This window comes from Acinonyx jubatus, chromosome B2 (genome assembly GCF_027475565.1).
Source record: "Acinonyx jubatus isolate Ajub_Pintada_27869175 chromosome B2, VMU_Ajub_asm_v1.0, whole genome shotgun sequence".
NCBI classification, from domain to species: Eukaryota; Metazoa; Chordata; class Mammalia; order Carnivora; family Felidae; genus Acinonyx; species Acinonyx jubatus.
The window spans coordinates 15,556,320-15,570,225 of NC_069385.1; the positions used below are offsets into that span (position 1 = coordinate 15,556,320).

Here is a 13,906-nt window from a genome sequence, read left to right on the forward strand (position 1 = left end):
ACATAACTATAACTGTCTGGTTGAAGTGATTTAGTTTCAGAACAAAGGTATTAAATATGAAAACATAATTGTTGGGCATATAAGGGCCTAATACCAATAATAACTAGTATATAAACTGACAGTTATGATATGTCAGGCATTGGACTGAACATTTCATACTTATTACTCCACTTAACCCTCATACCAGCTGTCCAAGATGGGTACCATTCGAAATCCTCATTTTGTAGATGACAGAACCAACGCCCAGATACGGAAGCCCACGGGAAAACGTAGGGTTCGGGTGAAAGTCCAGTGAACACAACTCCAAAGTTCATGCTCTTAGTCCTCATGTTATCGTACTTCTAAACAAGTGGCATAGAGGTCCCCACTGTAGGAGCAGATCTTTAAAAATTAACCTTTAGGGGCGCCTGGGTGGCTCAGTCGGTTAAGCGTCCGACTTCAGCTCAGGTCACGATCTCGCGGTCTGTGAGGTCGGGCTCTGGGCCGATGGCTCAGAGCCTGGAGCCTGCTTCCAATTCTGTGTCTCCCTCTCTCTCTGCCTCTCCTCCATTCATGCTCTGTCTCTCTCTGTCTCAAAAATAAATAAACGTTAAAAAAATTTTTTTTAAATAAAAAATAAAAAAAATAAAAATTAACCTTTACCATTAAACTGAAGGCAATCATCCTGGTTCCCAAACTAGCGAGTCAGAATCTCCTGCTGTGAACACAGCTCTCTGCTGAGCAGACTTCTTTCCTCCTCGTCCAATTCACCCAGACTTCTGGCTAACACACATGCACAGATACAGGTCCCTCTCATACAGGACAGAACACGACCTGTCCAGGCACCCCCTCTTCGGGGCCTGGCAGTGGGCTCCTCTGTGGAGGAGGCGGAATAGGGCGGAAGGAAACGCACCAAGCAGACCACCCAACAGCGTGATCTGACACCAGACTTAACGTTAACCTCCCTTAGACCGTTTCCTCAGCTTCAAAACAATTTTTTTTTTTACATTTATTTTGGAGACACGAGAGAGAGACCGAGCACAAGTGGGGGAGGGGCAGAGAGAGAGAGAGGGAGACACAGAATCTGAAGCAGGCTCCAGGCTCTGAGCTGTCAGCACAGAGCCCGATGCGGGACTTGAACCCACAAACCGTGAGATCGTGACCTGAGCTGAGGTCGGACGCCCAACCGACTGAGCCACGGGCACCCCACATTTCTTCAGCTTTAAAAAGAGGCTAATAACAGTGTCTGCCTCAAGAGCTTAGGAGAAGATTAAATTAGATAAAGCTCACAAGGAGCTCCACTGCAGTCTCTGGTAAATAAAATAAATGGTAACTATTATTATTAAGATTAAGGGCTTTTCAGAACTTCTTTGGAAGCTGTCTTTTCCTTGCCAGTCATATATTCTGTGAGAAGCATCCCAGGGGCTTCCTCCAGTGGAGGAACTTTCTGAGGACAATCAGCAGAGCCACGTAGACTGTATGTTAGCTTACTTATAAGAAATAATGAAGGAAAAGTTTTAAAGAAGCCACTTGACTTGGCCAGGGGGAAAAAAAGGCAACGTGGTTCTCAAAACTATGTGAACCGTGTTTCCCAAAGTCATCTATTATATATCCCGTCCGTTTCTATGTCAGCTCAACCTCTGTACTGAGGGTAATGAAATCAAATTGCATGGGTGAAGAATCACGTTGAAATGTGTTCTTTTAAATCTAACGTTTTACTTAATTTTATGTATACTCGCTAAAAGAAGAAAAATTCAAACACAAACACTGAGCTAAGAGTCTAATGAGTCCTTAAAAGAGGCATAAACACTTTGTAGGGGTTTTTTTTCCCATGTATTTTACAAGTTTAGCATTCCTCGCATTGCAACAACCGTGAACAACTAAAGTTCCACATGGATGACAGGTCATTGAGTCAAGGTCACAAAATGGGGAAGTATTTTATAATTACTTACAAACTCTTCTGGTCCCTTTAAATACTATCACGAGCAAAAGGAAACCATGAAAGATATGAAACCAAAATAAAGCCCACAAGATAATCTTCACAATTCCCTGTTGCTTATAGATATCAGGGTCCTCTAAAGAGCTGAGGGTGGCTTAGGAAACTTTTAAGTAAGTATCCATTCAAACGTCTCTTCTTCTAAAACATGAAAATTCCAGTCTTCTTGATGACGCCTGTATTGACTACTCTTTTCCACTTTCAGTCACCTTGAACAAACAATTAAAGCAGTAGGGACACCGTGGTACAGGAGGAAAAGCGAGAGCTGAGTCTGCCAGAACTGGGTGCAAATCCCACATTCTTCCACCTGTTCATTTAACGACCAAGAGCAAGTTCCTTTTAATCACTTTAACCCTTTTCCCCCTCATCTGCAAAAATGAGAATTCTAATTCTTCCTTTAAGAATTCATCTGGGGATGGGGTGCCTGCGTGGCTCAGTCAGTTAAGCATCTGACTTCGACTCAGGTCATGATCTGTGGTTTGTGAGTTTGAGCCCCGCGTCGGGCTCTGTCACGGAGCCTGGAGCCTGCTTCAGATTCTGTGTCTCCCTCTCTTTCTCTGCCCCTCCCCCGCTAGTGCTCTGTCTGTCTCTCTCTCTCTCAAAAATAAATAAACATTTTAGAAAAAAAGAATTAATGTGAGGATTAGATGAGTCATCACAGATGAAAATGCTTGATACACCATTTGGCACAGAATAGGCATTTGTTAAATGTTTATTTTGTTCTGCTTTCTCAGTAGGCTTTTCTTTCTTAACACCAATTACCTTTAAACCTACAGCAAATTAGGAGAAAAGTCCTTATTAAAAGCCTTAGTCATTGGCAAATATAAGCTTTTACCTAAAAGCGCTACATTAAGGGATTAAATTCTTTGCAAACCTTAACAGAAAAATTAACAATCACCTTCCAAACATGGGGCAGGTGAACTAATCGTACAGTTCACATTCAATACATACCATCATAATTTGAGAATGAATCATTAGATTTTACGCCTATGTACATAACCAGGAACTGAATTGAAGCCAACTAATTTTTTAAGGAGTACAATAGTTGATGCACAAGTGTTTTTGCTGCTAAGATCGCCTTGTGGGCTTAATCCGTCCTCTACAAACAAACAAACAAAAAATCACAAGATCCCAATTATCCGCTCTCTCAATTTTTCCAGGTACAGGTCAGTTAGGTCATTAGCACACTGAGCTACCCCAACGCTCTATGGAAGGAGAGACAGCTACCGGAAGGACTGGAACCCATTCTCCTGATTCCCTAGCCACTGCACACTGTCATCACTAAGTCCCTCTCTGAGCAGACTTAAATCATTTTTGTTAATCCAGAGGCAGGAGAAGGGAACAATATAGTAGAGTGGATATCGTGGATTAGCACTCAACATCCACTTCTCCCTTCTTATAGTATTTTTTTTTTCAAACTGCCATTGCCATCCATTAGTTGGTCATGAAGTCAACCTAGGGGGTCAAGACGGGCATTTCTTCATGAAGCGGCATAGGCTACAGGAGTACAGAATTGCACAGCAGAGACTAGAATAGAATCTGTCAGGGCATCCCATTGTCTTGTGAATCTTTTATTTCAGGCAGACATGACTGTGACTCTGTGTGTGTGTGTGTGTTGAATTTTAGAGTAAAGTTTATCATAAAGTTTGAAAAACATTGTTCCAGTATGCCTTTCTGCACTTCTGATATTGGGAAGCCAAATACTGTGTTTCCCAGAATCCCTTCAGAAAAGATTCCAGATATAATTTGGGTTTTGCCAGTTAGATGCCCAAATGTGAGATCTGGAAGATGACAGTAGTCACACCTCTACTGCTACAGCTACTTCTTTTGGCAAGCGGAAGAAACACTCTTGGTTTCCTGCGTCTTCATTAGCAGAGAGTCACAAGGTGCCTGGATTCTGAGAGATGAGGCACAAGGCGCCCATTTCCTTCTGGCCCAGGTGGCAGCAGGAAATGGAGCGAGCAGCAGGAGAGGAGGCACCGTAAAAGTGGTAGCTTCCAGATCTTGGTAGTATCAATGAGATTCTGGATCCTCTGGCTTTCTGACTACGGAAGTAGCAGCAGCTTTTGGTAGTCTCATTCTGTGGTGTACCTTTGGGAATTGCTAAGGAAAATTCAACTTCAAGTCTATTCTTCAGCCCTCACATGATTCTGCAAGCCACTTAATACCCTCTAATAAATCCTTTCTTGGTTAAGCTACTTGGAGTAGTGTCCATTCTGTACTCTACACTGTTAAAACTAAGAGGAAATGGAAATATAGAATAAAATCTTTTGGTACTCAACACTATACTGGAACCTAGTTATGAATCGCTATAGAGAATTCTGAAGAGAAGGAGATAACCAAGTAATTTAAGTCATTGATATTTGGGGGCTTTTTTGTTGTTGTTCTAGTTTTTGTGGATCCTATACCACCAAGTGATCAACAAACACGTATTCATTGATAAAACTACATGATGGAAAACATCAAATGGCTTCATAGTTTCATAACTAGCTACAAGAAGAATGAATTAATCTGTCAGACAGACCTAAGACCCTAAAAAAGGGTCCTGGAAAGACCCTGAGATGGGAATTTGGAGGCAGAAGTTTTGTTGAATTGCAGTTAGAACAAAACCTGTAGGAAAGTAAGAAAGCAGACTGGGCAGAGGAAGCAGTTGAAGTATAATGCACTCGCAACAGAGGATTTGGCTGGTCTTAGGGGCTGGTGTAGTTCTGAATATGACATGACCCTTCAGAGTGGTCTTGAATTGAGGAAAGAAGGCCAGGTCTTTGTACTCCCACACTGACCAGTCACTAGATACAAACTGCCTTTGGGAAAAGTCTGTGACCCAGGATGAGGTCACTCCCTTCAGCCAAGGGCAAGTCCTTGCAAGGAACTCAGCTATAGATTGTCAAGAGCCAACAGCTCTGGGCAGCTGAAGGAGTGCTTCAGTCCTAAAGGGAGGACCTGGGTGGTGAATCACAGCATCTGCTCAGCACTCAGAGAAGTCTGAGTGAGTAAGAGATAATGGGGTATAAGCTGCTGTGATGTTAATGTGGAAGGAAAGTGTAGATAGATAAGAGAGAAGACAGGAGGTAGAGCAGACAGGGCTTTGTGATTTATCCGATATGGGAGGAGGGAGAGGAACAAGTCAGAGTTCCCTCCCCAAACTCTGTCTTGGACATTTGAGCAGATGTCAGGCCATTGGCTGGGGCAGGGAGCCCAGAAGAGAAAAAGGCTATTGGCGAGAAGATGATGGAGTCAGAAGTTATAAATTCAACATTGCAAAAAAATAAACTAATTAAAATAAATTTTAAAAAATGGGGCATCTGGGTGGCTCAGTCAGCTGAACATCTGACTCTTGATTTCAGCTCAGGTCATGATCCCAAGGTCATGGGATCAAGCCCTGCATTTGGTTCCTCAGAGAGCAGACAGCCTACTTAAGATCCTCCCTCTCTCTCTCTCTTTTTCTCTCTCCTCCCACCCCTCTCTTCCATTCTTGCTCTCTCTATATAAATAGATAGATAGATAGATAAATAGATAGATAGATAGATAAAATTCAACATTGCATATGCTGAGTTTAAGATTCCTATAGGATATAACAACATTCATTGAGCACTTGTGACATCCATGTCCTAAGCTGCAAACCTTATATACATTGACTCATTGAATCTTTATATAAAGACTCTGTGAGGAAACTAGTCTTGTTATTCCTATTTTAGTCCTGAAGCACATGGGTTTTCAAAGTGGTTAATCAAACAGCCCAAGTCACTCAGCAGAGCTTATATTTGAACCCAAGTCTATTTTGCTCAATTCCTACAGGTGTCCTCTCCACACCATCTGGCACCAGTGAGATCAGGACAGGAGTCTGATCTAGAGAGACAACGGTTGATATCATCATTGCATAGATGGTAATTAAAGCCACAAGAATAGATGGAACTAGTTAGCAATATTTACAATAACAATGTTGTTCGCTAACATGCATTGCGTACTCCCCACATGCCAGGATATTTTCTAAATGCTCTACATTATTTAATCCTTACAGTAATCTTGTAAAATGGGGCATGATTTCCCCATCTTCAGTCCACAAACTGAGTGATTTAAACAACATATTGTCTCACAGTTCTGGAGGCCAGACGTCTGAGACACCAGCTGAAGCAGTAGAAACAGAGACAGAGGGAAGTTGAGTCCTCATGACATCAAAGGAAACCAGCAAGCATAGGACCAGTAAGAGAACCCGGCCATGAGAGCCACCCTGTTGGCTCTCCAATTGTTGGACTATCAACCACATTCTGGTTTCTGTGATGTATAACTGTTCCTCACTGACCTCCGACTGGGAGGTCAAGATTCACACCAACACTCATATCCATACTCATCCTTACATTAACCTCTGATTTCACTTTTGTTTCCTATAACCTTAAAATAATCTGACTCAAGAACCCAGAGAGGCTGGAGTGGGGGGTAGGGGGGAGAGGGGGGAAATGAGCTGAATGTCACATCATGGAAGGTAATGGAAAAGAATAATTCAAGAAGGAAATGGTCAATTGTATCAAATGTTACAGAAAGATCTAGTAAGATGAACGCTTCAAAACTAATAGAGGTTTGGGGCACCTGGGTTGCTTGGCCCATTAAGTGTCTGACTCCTGATTTTTGCTCAGGTTATGATCTCAGGGTCATGGGATCAAGCCCCATGTCAGGTCTATGATGACAGTGCAAAACCTGCTTGAGATTCTTTCTCTCTCTCTCTCTCTCTCTCTGCCCCTCCTCCACTCAGGCTTGCTCTCTCTCTCTCTCTCTCTCTCTCTCTAAATGAATAGATTAATCGATTAATTTAGAAAAACTAACAGAGGTTTGCTAACAAAAATGTGAGAACCAGGTGAGTGGAGACCAAAGCCAGGTTGCCGCGGAAGATGGTGTGAAGAGGAGGTGAGACCAGAAAGACAGAGGGAAATAAGGCTCTACGGAGAAGTTGTTGGGGAGTAAAGGGACTGATTTAAGACGAACATATTTAAATGCTGAGGGAAAGAAGCCACAAAGGAAAGTAAGGTTGAAAACGCTTTCAAGACAGAGGACAATTTATAGGATGAAGTTAGTGAGGACACAAGCGGCCAGGCAGAGGAAATAACCCAAGGCAAGAAGAGGGAAGGGGGCCACGATATATGCACACATATCAGGCTATTTTAGGATCTGATATTGAAGATATGTCCTGTAATGGCTTCTACTTTGTGGGTGAAAGAGGAGACAAGATTATCTGCTGACAGTGGAGAAAGAAGACAGATTAAGAGCCTTGAGGAAGAGTAGAATATTTGCAACAGTCATTTTGGAAAATGGCAGCGAGCTCAAACTGGGGAACTGGGAAGGATTACAGTTAGCCCAGAGGGCTCAGGTGAGAATTTGCCAGGCCACCTGTGATTTCCTCCAGTCTCATCCAGTGGGGCAGGAAAAGCAGCAGAAACATTGTTAGTTGGGACTAATTCAAATCCGAGGGATGAGGGGCAAGGGCACAAGGAATTGAAGGTGTTGGGAAAAGAATGACTATAAAAAGGAACCAGAGTATCTAGGCTGACCCCAGATGGCAAGGCTAGCAGGGAGAAAATATGAGAACCAAGGAAACCCAAAGAGCACTTATGTGGGGTAAGAGATAGAGGTCTGCAATGATAAGAGTTTATGGAGATTATAAGATTTTAGAGGTGGAGAAGTTGCAGGTAATTAGAAGATCCTAAATTTGACCAAGGGTCATAGATGTGTGCTGTGTGCCTGTCCAGCTTTCCTTCTGTCATTACGTGTGGTTCTGGTTGAACAGATCACCTTGGAACCTCACCCCACCCCACCTCACTGCAGGCCAGTTGGATTCATGGGATGCAGGCCAGTGAGTTCATCCCTTGGCCACAATGCTTGGTTCGGAAGGAGTGTGTGGCCAAGAAGACATGATCAGACTCTTCTTCCCTGACACTCCTTCCATGAGTTTTGGAGGCAGAGAGTGTCTCATTTTCTCAGCTCATGAGTTGAAAAGACCATGTAGCTGCTGGTTATCATCTTTGCTGGCAGCATGGAGATACCCATCAACAGAAGGAGAAAGGGAGACCAACATGCAAAGAAAAGCAAATCAAGGAGAAAAGGAAGATGGGTAGAAGCAAAAAGAATCCAAATAACAATTTTAAATCCCTGCGTCTAGCCGTGCTGAAGCTAGTCTACTCCTGAATCTTTCAAATGAGTACCCCCCCCCAAATTCTCTTTGACTTACAGGAGTTTCATTTGGATTGCTATACACTGCAATCTAAGGTTTAAATAGCTGAAACAAAAGAAGGTAAAAGTATGAAGGTCAAGAAGGCCAAGAAACTAAAGATAAAACGTTGTATGAATTTTCCTTATGGGCACTAAAGTCACCCGAGAAGAAGGCAGCACTTAATGTGGCTGGAGAAGACAACTATGAACCATCTTTTTTTTTAATGTTTATTTATTTTTGAGAGAGAGAGAGAGAGAGAGAGAGAGAGAAGACAGGTGAAGGGCAGAGACAGAGGGAGACTGAGGATCCAAAACAGATCACAGAGCTCAATGTGGGGCTTGAACCTACGAACCGTGAGATCATGACCTGAGTCGAAGTTGGATGCTCAAGTGACTGAGCCACCCAGGAGCCCCACTATGAACCATCTTAAGTAGGAAGACATACAGGATGTTAACAGGTAACTGCAATGAGGACCAAGAGAAAAGTTATATTCAGTTAGCAAGGAGCCTCAAATGAGCAATGATTTTTATACGAAGACACGGGCATAACAGTGTGGAGGCAGCATAGAGGAGAGGGAAGCATACAGACCCCACTTACTGAGGAGAAGCTAAGTGGGGTTGTACAATAATGTGGATAAAATCACTATTGCATAGAGTGGGCAAGAGCCTTCCCGATCAAAGGTTATATAGCCATGAAATGCTTCCCAGTGAAAATTAAACTCCACGTCCAAGTCCTAAGGATTATTACAATATAAATAATATAGACATTCTTTAACCACTCTCCAGCCCACAACCCCTTGACCTTGAATCATCCCCTGTTCATCTGTAAGACAGACAGACTATAAGGTAGAACTGATTGGGTTTAATTCTTTTTTTTTTTCCTAATGGAGATATTTTATGCATGCATTTAAACGTCCCAGACAATGACCAGAATAATCATCTCAAAGGCAATTATCACTCAAGTGTATTTGGTAGAAGAGTTAGTGTTAAATATTTTAAAACCCTATTTAGAAAATCTCATCAACATAACACGTTTTATTGGCCAACATAAAATATACATGGATATTATAGAAGAACAAAATCTAACACAAAAATGTGAGGTTGGTCTGCCAGCTCTAGAATGAATGCCATGGAGGGAAAGCCAACAACCAACTGGCATTTCAACAAGGAGGAAAATGGCTTTATTAAGGGATTTCAACTTGTCTAATTGACAAATAGTTAATGTGCATATGGACCATCCACATAGATAGAACTTATTTTTCTTATGTCACGAAATGGAGAAATATTTTTATGAGTTTATGCTTTGAAAGTGACGTCGAATAGTGTTGAAAATAACTTCACAGAGAAGATAAACGAAGTTCGTTAAAGACTGTATTTGGAAAATGAGAACAGAGATATAAAACAGGGGTATAAAAACAATCCCTCCATCTCTGAACACCCCCCACCTTTCTATGGCATGGCTGAAGCAAAGCCACTCAGCAATTCAGTCCTCCAGAGACCCAGACAGTAAGGTTGCCTCCTTCAGTCTGAGTGTGTATGGGTCCAGAACAGCAGCCACTGTCTCCATGGAGCATGTGAGGGGATCTTCAGAGATGACTTCTGCGGGGAAAATACAATTCTGCCTCTCCAGCCTGTTGCAGACCTAGCTCATGTCCTCAGTCAGGGCTGTGAAGGTGTGTTTATTCAGTTGCAAAAGGTACTTTATACTATCGTTGCACACAAGGGAGAAAGCCAGGCGACCATGACCCATCTCCCAGAGGACATCGTTGCTTCCTCTTCCTCTGTGTGATCTGTCATCAATAAGTGTCAAACTCATTTCCTTTCCTCTAGAATTTGCTTTTTCTCTCTTTTTCTAAAGTTTATTTATTTTGAGAGTAAGAGAGCATGCATACGCATGAGCCAGGGAGAGGGAGAGAGAGGGAGGGAGAGCAAGAATCCCAAACAGGCTCCTTGCTGTCAGCGCAGAGCCTGACTTGGGGCTCGATCTCAGGAACTGTGAGATCATGGCCTGAGCCAAACTCAAGAGTCAGAGGCTTAACCAACTAAGCTACCCATGTGCCCCGCAGAATATGCTTTTTCTCTTAATGTTCGGATGTAATCTGTTTTTCCCCTCTCCTTTAATTAGACACCAACACTTTTTTCAGAAACTGTTTAGAAAATTACATATGGCAAAAATAAGGTAATCGACCAAAAAAGTAAAAGTTTCTCTCAATAAAGTTAAGAATATGGCTTCCTGAAAAATATCTGTGAAATACACATTTAAAAAGAAGGCAGAAAATGACAGAAAGTCATAATAAAATCCCAATCTGAAAAAAGTACCCCTGCTGTCAGTGCATCTGATAAACTGGTGAATAAAACTGTACAGGATTTCATGTGACAGGTTTCACATTAAAGGTTTGACTTCTCAAGGACTGAGATCAACCCTGCTCCAACATGAAAAATTGCCACCAAATGTGATCTGGCAGCCACATTTAAAACATGTAAATTTCGGGGCGCCTGGGTGGCTCAGTCGGTTGAGCGTCCGACTTCGGCTCAGGTCACGATCTCAGGGTCCGTGAGTTTGAGACCCGCGTTGGGCTCTGGGCTGATGGCTCAGGGCCTGGAGCCTGCTTCCAATTCTGTGTCTCCTTCTCTCTCTGCCCCTCCCCCATTCATGCTCTGTCTCTCTCTGTCTCAAGAACAAATAAAAATGTTTAAAAAAAAAATTTTTTTTTTAAATAAAACAGGTAAATTTCTTCCAAGACCTCAGACCCTATGTATGTTTTACCAAATAATTTGGTATATTGCCTTTTAAAGAAATCATATGGGTAACATTCATAAATCTGTTACTTTGGGGGCTTCAATTCTTGATTCTATGAATGTCTGCCTTTCTTTATGGGGGCAATTTTCACCAGGATCACAGGAATTCAGGGGAATCGGGAGGAGTGCGATGTAACAGAGAAGGTACAGCCTTTGACCCAGAGCCAGCATGGTAAGACTTCTGGTTCAATTGCTAACCAATTGCAATCTTGGGTAGGTAACACCCTCTCTGAGCCCCAGAGAGGTTGTAAAATCAAACACTAAACCTTCTCCACATGGCTATTATGAGAATTAAATTGGGTAGGAAAGCCCCCAAGTCATAAAAGGAATCCCATAAATGTAAATTCCCTACCACCATTGCCCATTCTAGGTTTACAATCTACTGGAACTCTTCTGGGTCCCAAAGTGCTAGCAAATAAAACAATAGGTGTTTTTAGCATCAGACATTTCCCTACAGCTGGCACCTCTGAGATCCTTTTTTTGCAAATGACGGATCCTCGCTCTATCATCAAAGTATATGGTATTCGCATACTGATCAAATTTCAAAGGTTTCGGGAATTCGTGAAATCGAGAATTGTGTGCCATCACTTAGCTCTACCTCCTTCAAGAGACATGGTATTCAATGAAGGAGTTTTAAGTGGCTTTGTGGGTGCCTGTCTCACCCAAGCGTCACATCTTTGAGGCAGGCACAGGTGACAAAGTGATGCTGATGTAAATGGATCAGTCTTTCAAGACATTTGATGATTTCATAGTCGGGAAGTGCAAGACTGGTCATGTTCAAGCCCAGCATCTGGGAAACCACTTCCCTGAAGTCCACCAGCTGCAATATCAAACACACACATTAAGGGTGAGAACAAAACATGCTGACTACTGTTGGTCTGAATGCAACCAACCAACCAAACAAAACCCTGTGGAAAACCCAGAGGTACATGAGGTAGGCAAATTACTTACTTTTACCTTAGTCCTCTCGTTTATAAAATAAGAAGGCGAATCTACTAACTTCCCCCCACGGTCCTTCCGGGCACCAACTGTCAGTGATTTCACAGCCACTTAGTGTGGCATTTCATGCCAGGTAGTGTGGCATTGGCTACCAAGTCAAGAATCTCAGTGAAAAGCAACCATGAATGAGACCCATGTTCTCACTTCCTGAGGGAAATAATCATATGCCTACTTCCCAGAGCTGTTCTGAAATTCGGATCAAATGAAACAATGAATGTGTACGTGTTCTGTATACTAGGAAGTGTACAAATGCTGTGGCTGTGCACACCGTTGATAAGTACGTGGAATTTTAAGTGGGCATGGAACCACTTAAACTAAAGGAAGAACAAAGGGCAAGAAAGTATGAGCTGATGAAAAGAGAAGGAGCTCTAAATAATGACCAGATGACGTCACATAAACAGCCTCCTCAGAAACCATAACATCGGACCCTCCGGGACTACTCTCTGTCGATCGCAAAAAGAAATATGGAGAGGTGACGAGCTTGGAGAAAATGGATGAAAAGATGCCTCATAGTCCTTCACATTCTCATCAACTGTGATTCTGCGCTAAAGCAGGAGCAGATACATCAGGGAGATCAGGCCAACCCCTTGCTAGAGGTACCTTCCATTTTGGAAAAGATGCAATCCAACCTGAAGACAGATGTTACCTCCAGGAAAACTGCCTTCCAAACATTCTCACCATGTGTTCATTCACATCCCAACCTCCTTCCTACGCTGAGTCCAATTTGGGGAACATAATACCCTCTCCCCCCTAGTGTCCCTGGTGAGAAAGTTTCCCTCAAACTTTTCTCCCCTTTCAAATATGGTCAAAGCTCTTAATTCCTGAGAGGGTTCCCTCTGAGAACACGCAGTTTATAGTTTGGCCTTCCTCGGCTCGGCCTGACACATGAGCCAGAGCAGAGGCAGCCAAAGAGAAAAAATATCCTAGGATGAGAGTCCACTCTCTGCCCTTTTGAGCTTCAGAAAGAGAGCGAGATGAAACCCAAAAGCAATGGGGGTCAGGCTGCCCGGTACAGTTCTTTGTGCGTGACCTCCTGATGTGCTCACCAGATAAAACTCTCCTCCTTGCAACCAGCCAGCGAGTGAGGACTGTTTTATGGCTTCCATCTGGGCTAGATTGGCCATCGAGTCTGGGTGCCACTGTTTGAGAGTTGGGACTGTTTCCTGCCACTGATCTCTGCTGGAGATAAGCCTTCCCTCCTGAGGCTGAAGCCTGGGATGATGCAAACTTCAGAGGCAATCAGTGCGCGTAATAAAAACCTCTCCACAACCAGAAACTGGCATTTCACAGGCTTTCCGCTGCTTTGATAAGAACGTCTTTTTTCTTTTCTACAATTCATGCCATGAAAATGTGAATTATTATTCTTAGCAGAGTAAATCATTGTGGCTATTTTAGTGGCAAAAAGATGCTAGAGGGTAGACAGATACATTGAAATGATATAGAAAGCTTTGTAAATTGTTTTTGAAGAAGCATATGAGTAATTGTCAAGCTTTTGAATTGTCCTATCTTTCCTAAACAAGATGTCACCACCAGATTTCTACCCACCTGCTTTTCTCTCTTTTCTGCTTCTTCCAGAGATTTTTTTAGTGTCTTCATTTCACTGGTTACCACTTCTATCGTGTTCCTGGCTCTCTCTTTATCCTCCTTAGCCTCATGCTCTGTAGAATCCAGTTCTGACTTGACAGACATTAGTTTTTTCTCAGCTTTCTCCTTCATCTTCTCAAGTTTGTCTCTGGATTTGTTTAGGTCTTCAATGGCTTTGGTCTGTTCCAAAGTTTTAATCTAAGAAGTTAAGAGAATGCCAATAATTTCTTTTGTATTTATTTAGGAAAGTTGTATCAACAAGATAAACTAGAAGTCAATGAAATTCACTTAATAACTTTTTTATGAATAAAGAATGGAATTCATCCCAGTTATATAGACTTTGCTAAG

General features: G+C 42.5%; 1 protein-coding gene across 1 annotated transcript in view; it reads right to left on the minus strand.

The window, feature by feature from the left end:
* Positions 1 to 9,534: 9,534 nt before the first annotated feature.
* The window catches only part of CCDC170 (coiled-coil domain containing 170), a 99,616-nt gene continuing 95,244 nt past the window's right edge, over positions 9,535 to 13,906 (minus strand). The window contains exons 10-11 of the mRNA XM_027056627.2: positions 13,520 to 13,756; positions 9,535 to 11,795 (exon numbers count right to left, since the gene is read on the minus strand). Of these exons, the coding sequence (XP_026912428.1) occupies positions 11,634 to 11,795; positions 13,520 to 13,756 (399 nt within the window). The 3' untranslated portion in view covers positions 9,535 to 11,633. The remainder of the gene's footprint in view (positions 11,796 to 13,519; positions 13,757 to 13,906) is intronic.